Genomic DNA, 18,071 nt, shown 5'->3' with positions numbered 1-18,071 from the left:
CGCACGCATGCTAGGCGAGCGCGCTACCGCTTGAGCCACATCCCCAGCCCCTATGCCCATTAATTTTGACTAAAAAGATTTAAAGGTACTGAATATGTTTTCTCTATCTATAATTCCTCATTTTCATCTATTTAGGAAGGAAAAATAGTTTAGAAAACTAAATAAAGAAATATATTATTGAGATATTAAATACACCACTAGGACTAGCATATAAAGAAGCCACTGATACGCAATATCATCAACCTAAAAGTATTGCCATATTTTACAGTGTATTAATAAATCAAGTGAAAAAAATTAAGCTAAACTTTAAGGAGGCTTTAAATATCAAGGTTTTTTTTTTTAACAATATTTCTATTTACTACCCATTAAAAGTCAAAATGTTAAGCCAGGCATGATGGTATATGCCTGTAACCCCAGCTACTCAAAACAGAGACTTGATGCCAGCCTGGGCAACATAGTGACACTCCATTGCCAAGAAGAAAAAGAAACAGCAGATCATTATCACTATTTTATATTTAATAGATATTTAGTGCCTATAGCTTTCAAGGTAATAACGTATAAGGTGTTGAAATAGTTTGTTTCCATAACTTTATCTTTGTTCACGCTTCATTCATGGTATTAATTAATTATTTTGAATTATTCATTTCTTTTGAATGAGTAGTGCAAAAAATAACTTAAGCCTCATTACTATTCAAATTATATTGAATTCCAGAATAGTGGAAACAATGTATTTTAAGGTATACTATTTTATAGACATATTGATGCATATTCAATATACAAGGTATATTATTTATATGTAATTACATTATATGTATTATAAAATATAAATAGATACAGAGAGAGCTTCAGTACAGCTTTTAAAACACATTGATACTATTTAAACCTTTTTTTGCTAACTTCTTGCTATGGTACAGAAAGCTTTTGCTGATAACACAGGCTATCCAGCATGTGTCATCTTTATTTTTACTTATATAATATATATTCAGAGTAGATAACATTGACATTTTGTTCATGAAAATTCATGAACAACAGAAATTTATTATTCACAGTTGTGGAGGCTGGGAAGTTCAAGATCAAGGTACAAGCAGACTCACTGTCCAGTGAGGTCCCATTACTCATGATGCCTTCTGTGTGAAGTCCCTTTACTCATAGATGCCTTTGGTGTATCCTCACATAGTGGAATGGGAAGAGCAAGCATCATCTTGGATGAGGGCGCTAACCCCATTCATGAGAGTACAGCCCCGGTGACCTAATCACTTCCCAAAGGCACTTCATAATAGCACCATTGGAAGATTATGTTTCTCCATGTGAATTTGGGAAGAATACAAACATTCTGACCACAGTAATTATATAGCATATTGATTTATAGGATGCTTATGAAGCCAGGAACTTACTGAAATTACACGTCTAATCATCATACGTGTAAATGTTTACAACAGAGCCAAGTAATTTATCTGTATTATATAGATCTTTGATACAGCTTTCTGGGTTTTTATCACTCTTATAGTTACCATCTCTTAGATCTTATCTTCCTTCTTGGTTTATGCCTTCAGTTTGCTAGAACATCTCAAATATCTAATAAAAGACTTAGAATTAAGTTATTTTTAAGTCCTAAATGTCTGAAAGTGCCCTCATATTTCTAGCTTGGTGTAGAATTCTTGGATGAAAATTTTTTCCACAGAACGTGCCACCAACTGCCCCTGACAAGAGGAAATCTTATGTCAATGTGATTCTTGTGCCTTTGTAACCTATTTCTTTTCTTTCTGGAAATACTTAAGATCTTCCTTTTGTCCTAGTAGTCTGAAACTCTACCATGTTATGTTTAAGCTTAGATCTCTCTCTTTTTTTTTTTTTTAAATCATCTCATCCCACATTCTGTGGACTCCTCCTTTTCAAAAGCTAGCACCTCTCCCTTCAGCCCTGCAAAATTCTTTTCTGGTCCTCATTAGTTTCCATGCTTTCTCTTTATAGAACCTTGCTTCTTCAGCAGTTTAAATTCCTGAAGAACCAACTTTCTATTTATTTCTTATTCTCATATCCTCAATATAGTGTACCTTTGTCTACTTTACATTTTAGGAAATTCCCTTAATATTTGTCCAGCCCATGTATGAAATTTTCATTTCAGCATTAATGTTTTTGATTTCTGAGTGCTGGTTCTGATTCTTTTTCATAACAGTTGTTTATGGATATAATATTATTTCTCATCTCTTAATGACAGTAATTAGAATTTAAGTTCTCATCTCTCTCAGTTATCTCCACTTAATCTGGTTTAGTTTTTCTCACTGTTCATTCAGTTCTTTCATGCGTCAGACGTTCCTCAAATGTGTTGTGATACTTGGCAGATGGTTCATATTTAAGAGGGAAGTGTCGTGAAGGCTGGCTGAGAGCCCTGTATATGAAAGTGAGACTTAGCACTTGACAGACTGCTTTGTGCTGAATAGGTAAGTCTCTGCAGGGCAAGTTTGCTCACTGTTCTTTGTAGCAGCCCACTTGTCCACAAGACTGTAGGTTTCTCTGTTCTCCTTCATTAGTTTATGTCATTTCATCTGCTTTTAGTGTTCTAGAAACTTGTTGAAATTTGTTGTCCATTAATTGCCTTCTTCCTGTTCTTTATTGTTGGATTAAACCAGTTTTATTCCTCTTGTCATTTTCATGGGCTTTCAGGAAACAGAAAATTCTTGAAGTACAATGTGCAGTCAACCATCTTTAAAGTCATGGCTAATATAATTCCATCTTTATAGCTTAGCTTTTTAAGTCAGTATTAATCTATGTAAATAAAAGGGATGGAGAAAATTTTCCCTCACTGAAGTCTACAACAAATTTTTCTCATGTGTAATTAGTAGATGTTCATCAACCTGGTTCATCACGATATGTGGTTAGAATTATTTCATTTAAAACAGTTTCTTTATGTGCCAAAAAGGGGGGGGGGGGAGCCCTGAGAAGTAATTTTCTCAAGTCTCTATTCACAGTCATTTTCCGTAACAGTGATGAAAATTTCTAACCTCCCTCAGCAACTGTAGCTCTCTATTTGAAAGCCCCCAAACATCCACTTCTTTCGTACCCTGGAAGTATAATTGTGTTTCTCCCTGGTCATTTGGTGGAGGCTGATTAGAACAGAAGTGTTTTTACTATAATCATCCTTCTTCAGAATAAAGCTGACAATACTGTTTCATAATGTATAGGGATTGGGTGATATTTTGTACAACAAAGATTAAAATTGCAGAAATCGCAGCTAAAGAAGAAAGTTTAGCTTTAGCTGAATTTTCATAATTATTTTAAAAATTCACATTAACCTCCTTTTCGTCTCTGTAGTTTATCTTCCTCAGATTCCTATCTAAAAACCCCAACCTATAAGTGAAAAGTAATTAGAGGCATAAAGAATTGCTAAGAAATTGCCCTTTTATACTGTGTTCATATCACATTTAGCTTGTTCATAACTAAGAGACACACTTAAGAAATCCTAAACCGAGTATGTCATTTATAAGTAATACAGTCTTTGTAACTGAAATTTTGTTAAAACTGGAAAGAAGTACCTCTTAAATAATTTTAAGTTACTAGAGAGAGTTGCAATATTTTACTTTAGAACCTCAGACTTATTCATAGGCAAATCTTTAGCCATTGCAAAAACTTCTCTTTGTGAATTACCAAGGATGCAGTATTTTCTGTTTCAGAAATGTTCTGAAAAATTTGCTGTTTAATTTCAAAACCATTTCCTTCATAGCTATACCTGTAGCAACTGTGGCTCTGTGTTAGTCAGTTTTCCATTGATAAGACAAAATACCTGAGAAAAACAAGTTGCAGGAGGAAAATTTTATTTTGGCTCACAGTTTCAGAGGTTTCAGTCTATGGTGGTTGGTTGGTTCCATTGGCTTTGGTGAGGCAAAACATCATGGCAGGAATGGCAGAGCAACACTGCTCAGTTAGTATGGTCAGAAAGCAGAGCTGGGGTTGTGGCTCAGCGTTAGAGAGCTTGCCTAGTACATGCACGCCCTGGATTCAGTCCTCGGTACCACATAAAAATAAATAAATAAAGGTATTGTGTCCAACTACAACTAATAAATAAATAAATATTCTTAAAAAAAAAAAAGCAGAGAATGGGAGGGGAAAGAGCTGGGGAAAATATATAGTCCCCAAGGTCACAATCCTTCATCTAAGTCTCGTCTCCTGCTGTCTCCACCACTTCCTATAGTCCATTCAACCATGCTGAATTGATCCTTTCATGAGGTTAATGACTCCTAAAAGCCCCATATCTGAACATTATTGCATTAGGGACCTTGCCTTCAACACATGAGTCTTTGCTGGACATTCCAGATCCAAATCATAACAGGCTACTTCAATTTTAAATCTTTAAATCAGATTTTTGCCCACTATTAAAAGTTAATATTGGCCTTCTCTGTAACTCAACCTGGTTATTTTCTATTAAGATAGAAACATTAAAAATACCAGATTGGGAATTATGCGAGGAGCTGTGACTAAAAGAATCCTGGAATTTATGCTTTATGATGCACTATTGGAAAATAAATTAGAATATCTTTTTTGATTTTCCATTTAGAATGAGAATCATGTATTAGCATTTTTTGCCTTTCAGCATTAAGAACCTCGTAGTCTCATAAAGCATTTTATCCTAAAGTCAAATTTATTTTCTAAAAGAGGTATTTCTGAAGTGAATAGACTAGCTTTATTTCAGTTTATTTTTGCATGATTTATCTATATTAAGCATACCCAGCTACTCAGGAGGCTGAGGCAGGAGGATCTCAAGTTCAAGGCAGCCTGAGCAATTATCAAGACCCTGTCCAAAATAAAAATTTTTTAAAAGGACTGAGGATGTAGCTCATTGATAGAGCACTCACCTATTATGCATGAACTCTCCTGGGTTCAATCCCCGGTACCACAAAGGGAAAAAAAAATCTAGCTGCATTCAAGATTTTTTCTCTGTCTTTGGTTTTAGGTAGTTTGACTAGTATGTGTCATAAGTATTTTCTCTAGTTTTAATATTATTTGGCTATCTGGGCCTCTTGGATCTATAATTCATTGTTTCATTAATTTTTTTGTGTGTGTGTGTGTGGTGCTGGGAATTGAACCCAATGCCTTGAGCTTGCAAGGCAAACACCCTACCAACTTAGCTATATCCCCAGCCCTCGAATTTATTTATTTATTTATTTATTTATGTTTAGGTGTAGATGAACACAATGTCTTTATTCATTTTTATTTGGTGCTGAGGATAGAACCCAATGCCTCACACGTGCGAGGCAGGTGCTCTACCACTAAGCTACAGCGCCAAGACAGAAACATTTTTTCTGTCTTATTTTTCTTTTCTTCCTTGCCAATTACACACATGCTTTTCATGTTGTCCTACAACTCCTGAATTCTTTGTTGTTTTCCACTTTTTTCTTTGAGTTGAATATAGGTCATTTCTGTCTTCACATTCACATTCTATCACCACAGAACTGGTGTGCCATGTGCTGATAAACCTGTTAAAGGAATTCTTATCTCTGCTACTGTATTTTTTATTTCTAGCATTTGATTCATTTGCAGTTTCTACCATCTCAAATTGTGCTTCTTTGTCTGCACATTGTCTACCTTTTAAGTTCAACCCTTTAGCCTATTAGAGACTTCCAGCATCTGGCCCATCTTGAGAATGGTTCTGTTGGTTGCATTATTTCTGGATAATGAGTTGGGCTTTTCTCGTGCTTTTATGTGTATCTTATAAATTGTTGTCAAATATCAAATGATGTGTGGAAATAAATAGAAGGAATCATATTATCACCCAGAAGTGGGGACACTTCTTTTTTCTTAGGTTATTGGGCTTTGGCTTTTGTCCTTGCCTTCAGTGCACCACAGTCCTCAGACCTCCAACAGTTGGCTACTGTCACTTTGTGCCTCTGAGAGTGGTGCTTGAAGTACAAGGTTCTTACTTTAATCCTTTTATTTTATACCTTTTTGTGCATTGATGTGGTCTTTATTTTATTCAGAATCTTTTTAATAAGGTCAGCAAGGCACTATGTGGTCTGGTACAGGGTCAAATGGTAAATTATTTAGGATTTTGCAGGCCACATAGTTTCTGTCAGAACAACTCAAGTGCTATTATAACAGGAAAAAACCATAACCATTAAGTAAACAAATGAGTAAGGCTGATTCCAACAAAACTTTCTTCACAAAACAAGCCAGATTTGTCCTGTATAATTCACTGACCACTTATGCAGTCTTGTTCTTACCCTCCTCCCAGCCTCTCCTGCCATTGTAGTGTGCACCCCACCAGGGCAGAGGCTTTTGCCTCATTTCCCAAATGGCTAACAATGGCATCTGACACATAATGGGCTGTCAGTTTATTAAGAAGAATGGATGAGTGAACTATATTTGGAATGTTTTCTTATAAATAGCATGTAACTGAATTTTTAAAATATGTGTGCTGATCTCTTGTGATTCAACCAATACTTTTAAGTGGGCTGCTTTTGTTGTGATTACTAATAAAATTGGAACTGCTTCTGTCAGCTTTTTGGTTTTGTTTTCTATTTTTTTCCTTTAAACCTCCTTACTTGCTCTTTAGGCTTAATCACATTTTTTCTCTTTGTCTTTGTTCTGTCACTGAATTTAGAAACCAAACAAAACTAAACATTCTTATTACTGTTTAGAAACTACATTTTAATATAGAAGCTGTATATTTAATTTAGAAACTAACATGTGTATTTGTCTTAGCAGCATTTGAGGATACTCCTCTGAACAGTTGGAAGACCTTAGCATACTTTCTAATTTTTCATACTTCCAATTTCTTGTTATTCTTTTCTAAGATTTTAGTTTCACTTTCCCTTAGACCATCTCAGTCATTCCCCACATCCACCATGGTTTTTATCCTCTTTGATAGATTTACTCAGATATCTTACTTCATCCCTTTGTATTTCATCATCATCGTAACAAAAAGCATTTTTAGTAGTTATTTCAACAGGCATCTATCATTGATGAAATCACCCAGACTTTGAAAGTGTCTTAATAATCTGTATTCTTAGATGAGCAAATAATTCCATTATTTTCTGGAATTTGTTATTTTCTTCTATTTGGGAACATTTTCAGCTAGTAACTCTTCACATCTTGCCTCTTTATTTTCTTCTGGTATTCCTTTTTAGATGTACAGTCATGGGTCACTTAATGATGGTGATAGGTTCTGAAAATATGTCATTAGCTGATGTTTTCCTGCAAACATCCTAAAATGTATTTAGTCAAACCTCAATGCTATTACCTCCTACATACCTGAACTGTGTGATGCAGCCTCTAACTCCTAAGCTGCAAACCTGTGCTGAAAACTGTAGGTAATTGTAAAACAGTGGGTAGGTATCTGTGTATCTAAATCTATATAAGCATAGAAAAGACACAGTAAAAGTGTTAGGCAGTAGGAATTTTAGAGTTCCATTCTAATGTTTTGGGTCTGCTTTTGTGTATGCAGGCTGTCATTGACCCAAATGTCAATATATAGTATATGACTGTATGTGAGATCCTTGAACTCCTCCTTTATGTTTTCTAGTGCTATATGAACATTCTGGGTAAAATTCTTAGATCGATCTTGTAGGTCACCAACTGTGTCTTTGAATATTAATCTTCTATTTAATCTTTTTTACTTTTTTCATTTCAATTGACTTTATTTCTAGAAATTTAAGGTATTTTTTCCCATATGCCTATTTCCTCAAGATAGAATCATCCCAAGCTATCTCATTATAAAAGTAGATCAAGTACCTTTATTTCCAATCCAGTATACTAAAGGATGAAAGGATGAGGGTTCAGTTGTCCAGAGATGGATCAAAAAAGACATACCCCTGTTTTCATAGCTTAATAAGTTTCTCAGGGAGTTTGTGGTTCAAGATTGATTGCTTATTTTGTTTCTTTTAAAAATCTTGGGAACTGGGGATGTAGCTCAATGGTACAGTACTTACCTAGTATGCATGAAGCTCTGGGTTCAATACCAAGTACTACAAACTCTGTGTGTGTGTGTGTGTGTGTGTGTGTAAAATATTTTCACAAAATATGGTCTGAGTGTAAGAAAATAAAAAGTCATTTCTCTAAATGGTATTATTTTTACTTTTCAATTTGAATACTTTAATGTTAACACTCAGATGGCTTGTTGAATCAGTCTTCCTGTTTTACTTGTTGCATACACCAACATGTATTCACCCTATTCCCACACTCCCTTCTAAAAAATATATATATATAATTTTAATGTTAGAATATCTCATGCAAAAAACAAATATGTCACTCTGGAGTAAAAGGGCTTATCCTTTCCAAATGTCAGATATGAATTAGATAACAATGAGTAGGTTAACTAGACTAGAATCTTTAGAAAAGTAATAGGCTAAAATCACTGTCTTCGGCCATAAAGTGGATTTAATCCAAATCCTAAAATTTTTTTAAATAAAGTGACATTTGTTTAAATAATTAAAACAATTATTTGTGGAATTTTAAATGTTTAATCTCAAAATATTTTGTTTTAATGTAGTTTTGGGATTCTTGACAGTTCCTGTTTGGCACAGAAATATTCATTTGTTTTCTTTTCCCAAGTCTGCTTAAAGGTTAACTGACTGAAGTAGGCGGGTCCTCATGTTTACTAATATGTATTGCAGCTCTGTTGGTACACCAGAAGGCCAGAATGGAACGACTTCAAAGAGAACTTGAGATTCAGAAGAAAAAGCTGGATAAACTAAAATCTGAGGTCAATGAAATGGAAAATAATCTAACTCGAAGGCGCCTGAAAAGATCAAATTCCATATCCCAAATACCCTCGGTAAGTCATATGTAACTGTGGTGACCTCTGTGCTTGAACCTGAGAATAGGCTGTATGCCATAATGTCAAAAGACTTGATGTAGTTTTCTACAAATGTTCTTAATTCATATTTGTTTTTCTGTCCTTACCTTCCCCTGACAAAAACTCCATTCTCTCTTAACTAATAACATGAGATTTCAATGCAAATCTTTCTGACATGGAATTATTTTTCAGCTCGAAGAAATGCAGCAGTTGAGAAGTTGTAATAGACAACTCCAGATTGACATTGACTGCTTAACCAAAGAAATTGATCTTTTTCAAGCCCGAGGTAAAGTTCAGTGCACACTCAGCTGAAATTCATTGAATTAATCTGCCAACTCTTTTCCTGTGGCTGAGAACGAACTCATCAGTCATAATTTTACTACCTCAGTTCGGGCGGAGCCAGATGATAATGCTAAAGAAACATTAGATTTTTATTGCCTCGTTTGCCCCCCCAAAATAAGTATATACTTGGTTCAGAAGTCACTTGATACACTTTATATACTTCAGATCCACTTTTGGTCAGCTGTATTGCTTTTGTGTGTAGAATCTTTTGTGATGTTTATTAATTAACAGATGTATCCGTGTAACTGTTTTGTTTTTGTCCTTTCAAGAATTATGCATTCCCATCTCAATGGCACTGCCTTAATTGAAAAAAATAGAGAAGATGATGAAAGTAAGGTTATACATTTGTAGGTCAATGATAGTTTTTTATATTTAAACTATTAATAGCAGTTATTAGCAGTAATAATTAGCTATTAATAGCTATAGTTTCTTATTGTAGTAAAAAATGTTTATGACTTAATTCATTTCCATAGAAAACTAAAGCAGAATTTTATCACTTAAAACTTTAATCCTGAAATTGGGGAAATAATAGAAATATATAAAATAGAAAAAACAGGGAAAGGAAGGAAATTAATAAAAAAGAAATCCTCAGTCTTAATTTGGAGTGTCTTCCAACATTCATTAAACTGAAAGATGATTGATTTTACTTAAATTTTTAAAAAAAATATTGGCTGTTTATCTTGAAACACTCATAGAAAAATACCGCAGTTTAAACTTTGAAGAAAAGAAATGGCTAGTCTAGAAACTATAATCCTTGATGTTATTCATGTAGTAAAAAATTTGAACCATTATATCACATTAGCACAAGGTTTTTATACTTACTTGGGGCCAGGCTCTGTAGTTGTTCAAGTCCATACTTGATAATTTAAAGTTACTTTTTAAATTTTATGTTATTTTCATTTGTAACATAGAACAGGGGTCACTTCTAATTCTTTCTTATCATCTTTAGTTTGACTTCTTCCCCAATTTAACATTTATCTCTGTGTATGAATGCTATATTATACCTATATTTTGAAATATGTTTTTGAAATCTTACATATAATTTGAGATAGAGATGAAGATAATGAAAAGCATTTCTTTGGTTTTATACTGTAGCATTTTTAGAAAGAAATGCTTGCTTTAAAAAAATAAGTATTTTGGGACTATAAACATTGATATATTTACTTTTTATATATTTCAGGACCACATTTTAACCCCAGCGCTATTCATAACTTTTATGACAATATTGGATTTGTAGGTCCTGTGCCACCAAAACCCAAAGGTTAGTGTATCCATTAAGTGTGAAAACTGTTAATTTTGAAAAGCAAGATCTTAGAAACTTTTTATTTTTAACAACCTTCCACTCTAGAAGTACTTCAAACTTTGGCATTCTTGGATCTTTATTAGGAAGATGTTTGTTTATTTTCATTTATATGCTGGGGGCTGGGGAGGGTGCAAAGGTGTAATGTATTTAGCTTCTTAAAAGTAATAGATGTGGGCTGAGGTTGTGGCTCCTGTTGTAACAAGAGCGCTTGCCTGGCATGTGTAAGGCACTGGGTTTGATTCTCAGCACTGCATATAAATAAAGGTCCATCAACAACTAAAAAAAATAATAAAAAAGTAAAAAAATAGCAATACATGTGACCTTAGAGATTACTTTGTATTCCCAAAATAGCAAGTCTTGGTTTTAAAATAAATTATCAAGGGCAAAAATTTGTATTCTTTCAATTTAGATAAATGATGACACTTTTAGGGAAGTTTATTTTTTCATAGTGTCCTATTTTGTTTAATATTGATATGACTTTATGTAATCAAAATATCCTGAATTCCAGATGAATGATTTTCAAAAAATGTTTCCTGGTGTCATTTTACATCATTGATAGTCACAGAATATACGAATACCAAATTGACACATGTCAAAATGTGTCTGTATGTTTTGATCCAGGCATTAAAATAGTAAAGAAATGAAATAAAATGCATAATTCACACTACTGAAGGTAAATATGTAGACATATACATACAGGTTCTATAACATTACAATCATGGTGTATAATTTACTTTAATATGAAAGTTAAAATATTAAAATTATATTAATATACAGTATTTTTAAAAGCAAACTTTGACTATAAGAACACAAAATGACAGGATGAGGGTGCTGAAAGTATAGTATAATATTTTGTATGCAATTGAAGTTGTTATCATCAACTTAAAATAGAAACGAAGAGTTAAAAGATATTTTATGCAAGTGTCAAGCTAATGACAAAGAAGAACCCTGATATAGATACAGAAAAGATAAAAAGAAAAGCAAAGTACTCACTATTAAAAAATCATAAAAGGAAGATAGCAAAAGAGAAAAAGAGGAGCAAAAAGCTGCCAAATGTACTAGAAACAATAAAATGGTGATAAGTCTTCACTTAGCAATTATTGCCTTAAATATGGAATAAAAGAATTTTTAAAAACAGGATCCAACAAAGTGCTATCTATAAGAGACTTGTTTTATATTTAAAGGCATACATAGGCTGAAAGTGAAGGGATGGGAAAGATTTTTCAAGTAAATGGTAACCAAAAGAAATCATGAGTGGTTGTATCAGAAAAAAATAGATTTTTAAGTCTAAATATGCCTCTAAACACAAAGAAAGTCTTTATATATATATAATTTTTACATATAAATGACAAAGGATCAGTTCAAAAGGAAAGCACAAACAATATAGAACTGCCTACCAAACAGCAAAAGAATATACATTTATCTCAAGGTCCCATGGAACCTTCTCCAGGGTAGATCAACGTGTTAGTTTACAAACTAAGTCAAATTTAAGAAGAATCATTCCAATTATCTTTTTCAACCACAGTGGAATGAAACTAGAAATCATTAACAATAATACCAGAAAATTCGTGTAAATGTAAACAACACACTTTTGAACATCCATTGAGTCTTTGAGGAAATGAAAAGGGAATTTCAGTAGTATCTTGAGAAAAACAAAAACAACATATCAAAACCTATGAGATCAAACAAAAACAATACAAAGAGGTAAGTTCAAAAAAAAAGAAGAAAGGTCACAAATAAACGATCTAACTTTATACTCAAGGAACTAGAGGAACAACAAACTAAACCCCAAGTTAGTGGAAGGAAGGGAATAATAGAGTAGCACAAAAATAAATCAGAGAATTTTAAAACAATGTAAAAATTAAGAAGCTAAACATTTTTTGAAAAAATAAAGTTGACAAACTCATAGCTAGAGAGATTAAGAAAAACAGAAGATTCAAAATTAGAACAGAGAGAGAAGCCTCAAACATAAAAGGATTATAAGGACCTACTGTGTGTGTGTGTGTGTGTGTGTGTGTGTGTGTATTTACACCAACAAACTCAATAACCTATAAAATGGGTAAATCCCTAGAAATATATAACCTACCAAAACTGAAGAAGTGGTAGCCTGAACACAGTAACAAATAAGTAACTGTAATAAAATATCTCCCAATAACAACAACAAAAGCTCCAGACCAGATATAGATATCTTCATAAGTGATATACCTGCTGAACCATGAATGCATAAAATCTTCATTTAAAAAAAATTTTTGTAGTACTGAGACTCATATATGCTAGGCAGTGCTCTTTTACTGAGCTACCATCCCCATCCTCATTAAAATAATAGCAAACCAAATTTAGTAACACACTAAAAGCATCATATTCCATGATTGAGATTGATCCCTAAGATGGAAGAATGAATGATTCATCCTACAGAAATCAGTCAGTGTGATACAACACATAGAAAGTAAAAGCTGTTGTGGTCAACTGAGTAGATGCATAAAAATTATTTGACCAAGTTCAACATCCATTGATGATTAAAACTCTTAACAAAATAGATGTAGAAGGAACTTAACATACTAAAGGCCATGTATGAAAAACACAGATAACATCATAGTCAGTGGGAGAAAATGGAAAGATTCCCACTACGAGAGCTAGTGCAAAGCAGGGATGCCTACTGTGTCCTCTCATTTTCAACACAGTGTAAAGTCCTAACAAGAGCAATTGGAGAATAAAAATGAACAATAGATTTCCAAATCAAAAAAGAGAAAGTTAAATTCTGTTTGCAGAAGACAGGATTGTATGGTGGTCACCCTTTATCTGCATTTGCTTTCATATTGGTTACCTACAGTCAACCATGTTCTGAAAAGCAGTAAGTTTTAAATAACTTTTGTTGCAGTATATTAGTATAATTATTCTATTATCAGTTATTGTTAATCTCTCATGATGCCTAATTTATAAATATAGGTATAGGAATAAACATGGTATATATAAAATTCAGTGTGATCCATGATTTCAGGCATCCCCTGGGGGCCATTCAGTGTATTTCCCAAGGATAAAATAGGACAACAAATATGTAGAAAAGCCTCAAAGATTCAACAACAACAACAACAAAAACAAAAAACTAATAAAAGAATGTAGTAAAATTACAGATACAAAATCAACGTACAAAAATCAATTAGGGGGCTAGGGTTGTGGCTCAGTGGTAGAGTGCTTGCCTTGCACACATGAGACACTGGGTTCTCAGCACCACATAAAGTAAATATATAAGTTAAATAAAAGTATTGTCCATGTTCAACTAAAAATTTTTTTAAAAATCTATTAGGGGCTGAGGTTGTGGCTCAGTGGCAGAGCACTTGCCTCGCACATATGAGGCACTGGGTTAGATCTTCAGCACCACATAAAAGATAAATAAACAAAGATATTGTGTCCATGTATAACTAAAAAAAACAATATTTAAAAAATATGAAAAGCTTATTTAAAAAAAAGAAAATAAATCAATTAGGTTTCTATACACAGTGAACTGTGAAAGGAAAATCAGGAAAACAATACCATTCACAGTAACAACAAAAAGAATAAATACAAATAAACTTAACCAAAGAGGTGGAATGTTTATATACCAAAATTAAGAAGCACTGATGAAGGAAACTAATAAATACACATATGGAAAGCATCCTCCATTCACAGATTAGAGGAACTAATATTGTTCAAAGTAACTCACAGATTAACTTTCAGGGTGCCAAAGGAACAACAGAAGACCCCATTATTTCAAAATAAAGTACAAACCCACAATAACCAAACAGTATGATACTGACATAAAAACAGATATGCAGACCAGTAGTAGAACAGAATAGAGAGCACAGAAATAAATACATGCATCTGTGGTGAGCTTATCTTTGACAAGATTACCCAAAACACAGAATGGGGGAATGATAGTCTCTTTAAAAAAATGATTGGGAAAATAAATATCCACAAGTAGAAGCATGATATTGGAACCTTACCTCACACCGTATACAAAAATTTACTCAAAATGGATTTAAGATTTAAACCTAAGTCATAAAACTACTAAAAGAAAACATAGGGAAAAGACCTCTTGACATTGTTCTATACAATGATTTTTTTTGGAAATGGCAACAAAAGCAAAAAATACATAAATGGGAATGCATCATACTTAAGAGCTTCTACACAAAAAGGAAACTTTTCAACAGAATGAAAAGGCTACTACCTAAGGTCATTTCTATTCTACCATAGTAAATGTGATTTTTAAAAAGTAAGAAAATTTGGTAGAAGTTTTATACTGATGTACTTCTTCAAGGTCTATTTTTGATACAGTTAAATAAGATAAGAAATTAGTTCTCTATATTTGATTTATGTTATCCAAGATTAATGTTTTCAGTAGATACAGAACATTTAGTGGAAATACAAAGATGACTTCAGTGAGAAATGAGACGTAAATACGCTCAGTATTGCTTTGCAGTTGGACACTTTCACGATTTTAAGTGACATTACAGAAAGTTTGCTATTGGGTATCCTTTCTTCTGCTATAAATTAGGGGAAATGATGCTATTTTCTCCCTTAAGGAGATGTGGGGGTGGTTCTATCATGTCCGTGTTGCTCTTCCCCAGAGAAGTACCAGCTCAGTGAAGATTGGAGTGGTCAAGCACGTGTCAGTTTCAGCTTCCTTTGATTAACAAACTGCTTCATGCAATGCAGTACAAGTCATATTTAGAGTTGCCAGTAATTTGTTAGACTTTGTAATCTTTGCCTTTAAAATAAATTTTTTCTTTCTTACAGATCAAAGGTCTACCATCAAAACACCAAAGACTCAAGACGCAGACGACGATGAAGGGGCTCAGTGGAATTGCACTGCCTGTACTTTTTTGAACCATCCAGCCTTAATCCGCTGTGAACAGTGCGAGATGCCACGGCATTTCTGAGCCAGAAGGCCCTATGTCTTCTCTAAAACCACGTCTAAAGTTCAAGAAACTAGTCTGTCATCGGGGCAACATTTCACTGCTACATAGGATTTTGTCAAATGGAAGGTGTGACAAGATGGTGTTGTGCTAATATTAAGTGTCAGCCCACAGAGCTAATAATACCTCAGTATAATGTCACGGGCAGTTGAAATCCATCACCTGAAAGGTAATCTGATGGAAGACTTGGTTGCCTGCTGCCTGACCATGTACAGTGTTACCAGGAGCTAATTCTCACTGTTAATGCCAAGGTGTTCCCATTACTTTTTCCCCTCGTGTCACTACTGAATTTTGACAGGAGGAAGAAATAGAATGATAGCTTTTTTATTTTTAAAGCTTTCAGTGAAACACTACATACAAGAGAAGGAACAAGGTTTAACTATTTAAAAACTGCAGCCGCATAGTGCCATTGTCTAGGGGAAGACCTTCACACATCTGTGGTACTCTTGGCCTTGTCTTTGTCTTCCCTGAAAATGTCTCTGTGAAGCCAGAATATAGGGTCTCAAGATGAAAAGGAAAGCAGCATGCATTGTCTGTACAAACATGCAGTGAAATACCCCAAAGCTTTTCCTACTGTACAGATCTCTCGAGTCTGCTTTAAGTGATTTCTTCTTTATTATTTTCTTATATTTCTATATGTATAGTGTAATAGCCTTTTGTTAACTAATTTTCTTTTTTCCTTTTAGTGATTAAGCACGATCATGTCCCTTTTTAAGCCTTACCTAAGAGAAGCAATGTCGTAAAATAAAAAAAGCATTAATGAAATGAAACTATGCACAAAATAACTTTCCTCTACTTACCCTGTACTTTGCCCTCATGGGTGCCGATGTTCTGTGAAGACATACAGATGCTGCACAATGAACTGCAGAAGGTATTACAAGAATTATGTCAGTAGGTCACACTATGTGCTGACTTTAGAAGTGGGGTGGCACAACATGGTGTTTTGTCTTCCATGGGGAAGCTTAAAACAGAAGGTCTTTTAACCCACTCGCAAAGTGTGCCTCATCTGCTTGGTGCCCCGCAGAACTTTCACAGGAGATTTTTATCGGAAAAGTACAGTTTCAAAACCAGCAACAGCAGCAGTACCGACAGCCCTTTTATTTGGAAAGAAGTTTAAATGCTTTACTGTTGGGACAATCTGTTTCTAAACCTGACTTGGTGGTAGTAACGTGTATTTATAAAACAAGGCTATTCATATTTAGGACAACTGAAGAAAAGCTGGAAAAAAAGAAAAATAAGCAAACTTGAACACTGAAGCAACCTCAAGCATCTCTTTATTTTGATGATATATTTTTGTAAGGAAAATAAGTATTCAGATGATCAGGAATGTATATAACTCAATGGAATCAAGAAAAGATAACAGTATGCATTTAAAAAGAATTATGAAACTATATATCAGTGCTTAGAATGGGGCTAAGGGAAGTGCTGAAATACAGTAAAAGACAGGAGGTAATGTAGACTGTCACCCACTGTAAATGTTTGCAAGTGGCTGTTTTAAATAATCAGGATTATTACAGTGATCTCTATGAATGTTAAAGCCTCAGCTTCCAGGCTTTACATTATGTATATGGAAAGAAATATGACAATCCTAGGTAATTAGGCAGTAGACCCAGAGCCCTTACATTGGATGCATTTTGTCTTAAAAATAGGCCTTGTTTTTCAGCTTCATCTGCAGTTCTATGTGAAGATTGATAAATCAGTTTTTACTTGTTTTATTAATAAAACGTAATTTGGATATCTTGAGTTGATGGTTTTGTGATTTAGCTGGGTAAACTGTCTTTGTAACAGATAAGTTATTTATAAAAATTAAAAAACTTATATTCTAATGTGGATTTTGTGCCTTGTTTTTAAAGTTTGTGGGACAGGAAATAATTTGTACCCCAATAGAACATTTAATTGTTAATGGAGATCAGGAAAAAAAAGTTAAAAATAACCTTCACCCTCTAGAGTCCTCTCAGGACACCAGGTGTTCAGAAGCTACATGGCTTAGATTCTTTTTGTCAGTTTCCCCAGGCTGCTTGTTAACTGATAGCAACCAGATTTCAGCTAAGCCAAAACAAAGCTTTTTTTAATAATGTGTTATGACTTTCTGTTTTTAAATTTTTGAAAATTTACCCCATTGTTAAAAACAAGCCTGATTTCTTGGACCATTTATGCTGGGTTGTCAGATGGTTGATAAGGGCTCTATCAGTGTCATGGCACAGTTTTTATGAGCTTACAGAGAATGAGGTAGCATTTGCTGGTCTCTGTGATGTAGCTGTACAAAGGCCTGCCTTAAGTTGCCATTTAAACCTGGTAGGAAAGAGAGCCAGGCATGGTGACACATATCTGTAATTCCAGCAGTTTGGGAGGGTGAGGTAGGAGGATCACAAGATGGAGACCAACCTCAGCAATTAAGCAAGTCCCTAAGGACTTAGCAAGACTTTGTCTCAAAATTAAAAAGGCTCAGTGGTTGAGCACCCTTGGTTTCAATCCCTGGTACAAAAAAAAAAAAAAAACCTAATATGAAAGAAATTTTCTTTAATTTTTTTTTTGTGTGTGTGTAGTTGTAGATGGACAGAATGCCTTTACTTTATTTGTTTATTTACTTTTTTAAATGACCAACCTGAATGATTCTGCAGCCTAAAATTAATTATGTGAGGAATTGAAATTATATGGAAAATTATGTTCATGGATATTCCAAAAC

General features: G+C 33.9%; 1 protein-coding gene across 7 annotated transcripts in view; it reads left to right on the top strand.

Annotated features, from left to right (window-relative positions):
• Tab2 (TGF-beta activated kinase 1 (MAP3K7) binding protein 2) overlaps nucleotides 1–17,211 on the top strand; it is a 72,168-nt gene extending 54,957 nt beyond the window's left edge. For 4 of the 7 annotated variants that reach the window (XM_078018928.1, XM_078018926.1, XM_078018927.1 and 1 more), the window contains 4 exons: nucleotides 8,607–8,767; nucleotides 8,981–9,074; nucleotides 10,311–10,391; nucleotides 15,207–17,211. In XM_078018928.1, the coding sequence (XP_077875054.1) occupies nucleotides 8,607–8,767; nucleotides 8,981–9,074; nucleotides 10,311–10,391; nucleotides 15,207–15,349 (479 nt within the window). In that variant the 3' untranslated portion in view covers nucleotides 15,350–17,211. Of the gene's footprint in view, nucleotides 1–8,606; nucleotides 8,768–8,980; nucleotides 9,075–9,399; nucleotides 9,462–10,310; nucleotides 10,392–15,206 lie in introns of all 7 variants that reach the window. The other 3 variants (XR_013424789.1, XM_078018930.1, XM_078018929.1) reach the window with 3 other exon arrangements.
• Nucleotides 17,212–18,071: the final 860 nt, after the last annotated feature.

Source organism: Ictidomys tridecemlineatus, chromosome 8 (genome assembly GCF_052094955.1).
Source record: "Ictidomys tridecemlineatus isolate mIctTri1 chromosome 8, mIctTri1.hap1, whole genome shotgun sequence".
In the NCBI taxonomy this organism is placed as follows: Eukaryota; Metazoa; Chordata; class Mammalia; order Rodentia; family Sciuridae; genus Ictidomys; species Ictidomys tridecemlineatus.
This window is presented reverse-complemented; position numbering and strand designations above follow the sequence as displayed.